General features: G+C 33.0%; 1 protein-coding gene across 1 annotated transcript in view; it reads right to left on the bottom strand.

The window, feature by feature from the left end:
• Positions 1–2,303: 2,303 nt before the first annotated feature.
• Positions 2,304–5,678, bottom strand: part of LOC17874552 — a 5,684-nt gene continuing 2,309 nt past the window's right edge. Inside the window, exons 8-11 of the mRNA XM_023778522.1 lie at positions 4,609–4,863; positions 4,199–4,467; positions 2,982–4,046; positions 2,304–2,878 (exon numbers count right to left, since the gene is read on the bottom strand). Coding sequence (XP_023634290.1) covers positions 2,304–2,878; positions 2,982–4,046; positions 4,199–4,467; positions 4,609–4,863 — 2,164 coding nt within the window. The remainder of the gene's footprint in view (positions 2,879–2,981; positions 4,047–4,198; positions 4,468–4,608; positions 4,864–5,678) is intronic.

The raw sequence follows: 5,678 nt of genomic DNA, 5'->3' as shown, positions 1-5,678 counted from the left end.
CCTCTTAAATGACATAAGAGATGTTCATCCCTATAACAGGAAACACTCTATAACTATTCCAAAATAAAAACAAACAAATCAATGAGGATTGAACATAATTTTAGCAATGTTTAGCAATTTACCTTCCATTTATAAGCTTGAAAACCAGAGAATTGACACCATAAGTATTACCATAATCATCCTCCTTTATAAACTCTTCTTTTATGGGACCAACATCAATAACCGAACCATAGAAATCTAGCATGACTCGAAATAAGACAAACTTTGTTAAAATTGATTAATTTAAACTTACTTAAATCATTACAACATGTACTAAAAGTAGAACAAACTTACCATAAGAATTATTGAGTGGGATGACTCCATTGAAAACATGATTAAAATCTTCAAATCGGTAGTAATCTCTGGTGGACAGAGTACCAAGGATCATCATGTCCGTCTTCTCAAAAAATTTTATCTGGTACTGATGATTGGTATTCCGTTCTGGCAACACTGGCTTGATGACCTTGAAATCTCGAATGTTATACCATTCCCCATCATAAATATGTTTAGGTACAGGGTGTTTGAAATTTTGATAGCATATAGAAGCCTCAATCCGATCACCCTACAATCAAATTTCAGTGGTTCATCAATTGCTACATGTAAATCAATCAATTTAACGTAATAAGCAGTTCAGGTGATCAATATGTTATAGAGTTCTTTAGACTTGCGTTTAGCTCAATTACATTTATATGAAGACTTGCTATATGTAAATCATTTTAGAAATCGATTCAATGACTATATGTAAGTCACAAACAATTTCTATATGTAAGTTTTATAGAAAATTACCCTTTGATCAGCAAGGATTAGGACCCTTTTCATCATAAACCCTCTCTTGTAAGAAACACTCAATATCTTCACGTCTATGTTCCAATCAGACCTCGATGGATTCAAATTGGCTATGCAATCTCTCGGCATCTCGAAACGCCTTGTAGAATTTCGTGATTCCGTTTGAAGAAAAGTGTTGAAGTAGAGTATCGGTGTTTAAGTGTTTAATCGGTTTCAATTGTGCCAAATAGATTCAGAGTTGGAAGAAGATGAAAAGTCTATTGGTGAAACAATATTTATAATCAAAAATCGAAATGGTGCGTCGTTTAAGTTATGCATTTTTTTTTAATAAAAAAATTATTTTTTTGTGTGGATTTATTTAATGTAATCATATAACATCTAATAAATTAGATTTAATTAATTTTATTATTTTTGATAAAACATTTGGACATTAAAGAATTTTTAACACTAACCAAAATTTACATATGTATACCCTACATTTAAACCATCTGTTAATTGAAAACAAATTTTAATTTAGCTAATAGATAAGATCTAGGACTAAGTATCAATTTTTAAAAGCAAAAACCAATAGTTTATTAGATTTAAAATTTTAAACAACAACAAAGTAAATGCAATAGCATTCTTATTGGAGATTCAAAACAAAAGTAATATGTAAAGAGGATACATGCTAATGCTTATTCGTGAATGGAAAGGTAAGACGTGAATCTTTAAAAAGAGAACCAATTGTTTTTTTGAGATTAGATGGCTGTATATCAATGAGTGTGTTAATTTGTTCATATTCAATACATAAGAGGATTTGGTGTGTCTTGCCAACCAAGACATCTATTGGGTCTAGTATGTCTTGGATTTGTTTATCTATAATGAAAAATAGCTGAATCGACTAATCATTAGGAACACGGCTCCGCGACTATAACTATTAGAGAAGCTATTTAGAATATCATTAACTTGATTCGTTTGTAAATTGAAAAAATTGACTATATAAAGCGTACTTATTCAGATCTGCAACCAAAAAAGTGCATCCATATAACTTTCGAGACGAATTAATATTAACAACATTGTATAATTTTTAATTAGTAATTTTTTTTTTAATTAGTAATTTCTAGATATTTCATCTGCTTTTAATTAGTAATCTTGTTTATAATTAGTAATTTCTAGATGTCTCATTTACTTTTTGTAATTTAAACTGCAATAAAGTTGCGAATCTATTTTTGTTTATGGATATGATTTAGTTACGTCTTATTCTGAAATTTACAATATGCATACATGAACCAACTGTATTATGAGTTTCAATATAACATGTATACTATATTATGATTTTGATCAGTAAATTCACTAAGTTTAATCGTTTTAAAGTTTACCATATTAACTATATAAGGAAAATTATTGAAGAGTGTAACCAAAAAACGGTTGCATGATAATACTTATTTTTCATGAAAAATAAATACGTAAATCTGATGATGCAACAAATTGGTACGTAATTAAATGTTATCAAAGATTTCTTTAAAGACTACGTTAAGGGTCTTGTTCTGACATTCACCGTCTTCATTAGTTATCAAAATCTTCAATCCATTTCTCGTCGTCACTCTAGATAATGCAACATATAGCTGTCCATGTGTAAAGACTGGTTTTGGTAAAAACAATCCAACGTATTCCAGCGTCTGACCTTGGCTTTTGTTAATAGTAATCGCATATGCAAGAGTCACAGGAAACTGACGACGCCTCATACGGAAAGGAAACTTTGCATCTGGCGGAGACACAAACATTCTAGGGATAAGTACTTTTTCGTTTACACTGTTACCTGTTACTATCCTTGCCTCTATAACATGATCAGCCATTTGAGTAACAATCAACCTTGTACCATTGCACAAACCACCTTTAGGATCTATATTCCTTAGCAACATGATAGGGGCTTCTTTCTTCAATGTTAATTCATGCTTAGGCAATCCTGAGACGTTGATACTATTTAAAAATTCCTGCGAGTAGACCATATCGTCGAAAACACTTGTATCCGACGTTTCAATGGAATCTGAACTAAAATAACGTCTTTCTTCACCTATGATATAGTTAAATATGTAAAAGAGACATGCAATTTAGTAAACTTATTTTATTACCAAAAAGCATAATATTAGATACACGTAAACAATTATAATGCATACCTGGTAGTTGAGAAAGCATATATTGATTGATTTTATCAACATCTTCGTTCCTTGGACTAAGAATTGCTCTTCGCCTAAAGAATTTTGGATCCTTCTCTTTAGCAAAAGAATTACCATAGATTTCCTTAACAATTGCTTGAATAGGTTCCTCAGCTGCTGTTATCAATAAATCTTCAGGTATTTCTATTTCGACCTCACCATCGTTTGGCTCATTGATTTTACCATCACCAATATCGAGCAACCACCTTGAGAACTCGGCGAGAGCAACAGATTGCTCGTTATTAACGCCTTCTCGTAAGCGCATATTTTGTGTAAGCTTTAAAACTTTACAGCTTTGCCAAAGCAATGATGAGTTTATAGACGCCAACACAGTTGCGACCCTTCCACCCTCAGGAATTACTGGGAGAACCTGTCTAAAATCACCTCCCAAAACAACGACCTTACCTCCAAAAATCCTATTGCACTTCATAATATCTTGCAAAGTCCTATCCAAAGTTTCAAAACAAAGTCTGTTCATCATCGGTGCCTCGTCCCATATAATGAGTTTCGCTTCTCTTATCAATTCTGCAAGATCGGACTCTGCATCTATCGAGCACATTGAATATTCGTTTATATTGATAGGTATACCAAACCTAGAATGAGCTGTCCTACCACCTTCCAATAGCAAAGCAGCGATTCCACTTGATGCAACATTTAGAACGATATTACCTTTAGATCGAATGTCAGCTCCAATGATACTCCACAAGAAAGTTTTTCCAGTACCACCGAATCCATGCACAAAAAACATTCCACCCTTGTTTTTATTTACCGAGTCGATTATTTCTTGGTAAACACGTCTTTGCTCTTCAGTTAACATACCAAACAGTCTGTTGTAATCTTTCTTTTGTTCATGACGCTTATAATTTTTCTCATCCATAATAAGCCGATTTTCATTTGAATTTATCACACTATCGTCTGGTCTTGGCATATTAGTAAAAACGGAAAGAGAAGTGCCATTCGAACGCATAAGCAATTCGATTTCCGACAAACATATGTTCCGTATTTGATCTTGTGTTAACATAAGACCTGCATATCAATTTGTATAATAGAATTAAGAATATTTTTACCAAATATGACAAAAAACTCGTAAAAATTCATACATGAAAAAATAGAACAAACATTTTTAATTAATTTGATAATTTTGCATAATACTAATAATAATAAAGATTCCGATGTACCTTGATCATTCATGCGATTCCTATGGAGAAATAAAATATCTTCGCATAGTATATCTCTTGTCGCGAGCCAAAGATTTAACGGAACAGATACACTCTTCGAAATCAATAGTATCACAAATAGCTTCCTTAAGTACTTGCCAAGACACCAGAAACTTGCTTCCTTTATAGCTGAAATATATTGTTTGTCATCATCCAATAATCCTAATGCATAGCAAGCATCTTTAAATTCTCCGTAAAGAACTCCGTTAACCGTTTTCAAGAATTCGAAACTGGTTGCACCTGGTATTTTATTAAGCAAAACTCTTAAGTAGTAAGCATCCCCTGTAGAAGGTGGTACGTACGTAATCCTTCCTATTGAAAAACTTTTTCTTTTCCTTGATCTACGCTTCCAAATTTTTTCTTTTTTATACCATGCATAAGCGGTCGGAAATTCAGCATACGTTAACTTTCTAGCTTCAGGGTCAATTCTATTGCATTCCATCCATGCTAAGAATTTGCTTCCTCCATTTGTTGAACGTGACATAACATTTTCTATAGGATCATCCTCGTTATAAATAACCAATTGCTGGCCAGGAAGATGGAAGGGCAATTTTTCAACAGGTGTTGTACGATAACATATCGGGGACGCTAATATTCTCCACGTAGCTTCGCATGCTGATACATATCTACAGAAACGAATGATTAAAGTATGTTAATGTTACCTTGAACAACATGTATCACAGTTATAAATTTACTATAAATACCTGCAGTTAAAATATTGTTTGATTTCATTTTCTTCATCCTCTTCTCCTACTGATGCTCTAATATAATCTGGACCTTTGCTGATATATTTGAACAGATATTTTATTGACCGTGACTGGTTACACCACTCTACATTTATGTGAGCACGATAACGAATCGACAATTCACGATTATACGGAATAACGTATCTGTTGTCACAGTCGAAACCTTTCTTATGCACAATTCTTCCATCATCTCTCCGCCTGTATACTGGATAACCAGCATCATCTATCACAGTATTTTCTACGTATGGTTTTGGAAAGAACTTTGTGCACTTACCATCCTTCATGCAAGGACTATCGTTGTGTTGACGTCCACAAGGTCCATGAATCATAACATCAGAAACAACTTCATATAAATACTTGTCCACTTCTTTGTCCGGTATTTCGGCACTTATGAATTTATCTATGTCGTCCGTTGTGCGCATTTTAAAATCCGGATGCAAAAATAAAACCATGTGCGCATGTGGTAGTCCCCTTTTTTGGAATTCTATTGTATACATAGCTGCGTAAAAATCAAAACGGCAACGTAACTATATTTATATTTGTATAATATTATTAAAAAATGTATATGAAAATAAGATACGTACCAGAATTCATCGTACCGAAAGTTTTCTCTTTGGTGACTTGATGCATGAGCTTATCTAATTTCATCTTAAAAACCCGGCAACAAATATCTGGTCTATCCTCTTGTTTAAGAC

Source organism: Capsella rubella, unplaced genomic scaffold, assembly GCF_000375325.1.
Source record: "Capsella rubella cultivar Monte Gargano unplaced genomic scaffold, Caprub1_0 scaffold_12, whole genome shotgun sequence".
Classification (NCBI taxonomy): domain Eukaryota; kingdom Viridiplantae; phylum Streptophyta; class Magnoliopsida; order Brassicales; family Brassicaceae; genus Capsella; species Capsella rubella.
This window is presented reverse-complemented; position numbering and strand designations above follow the sequence as displayed.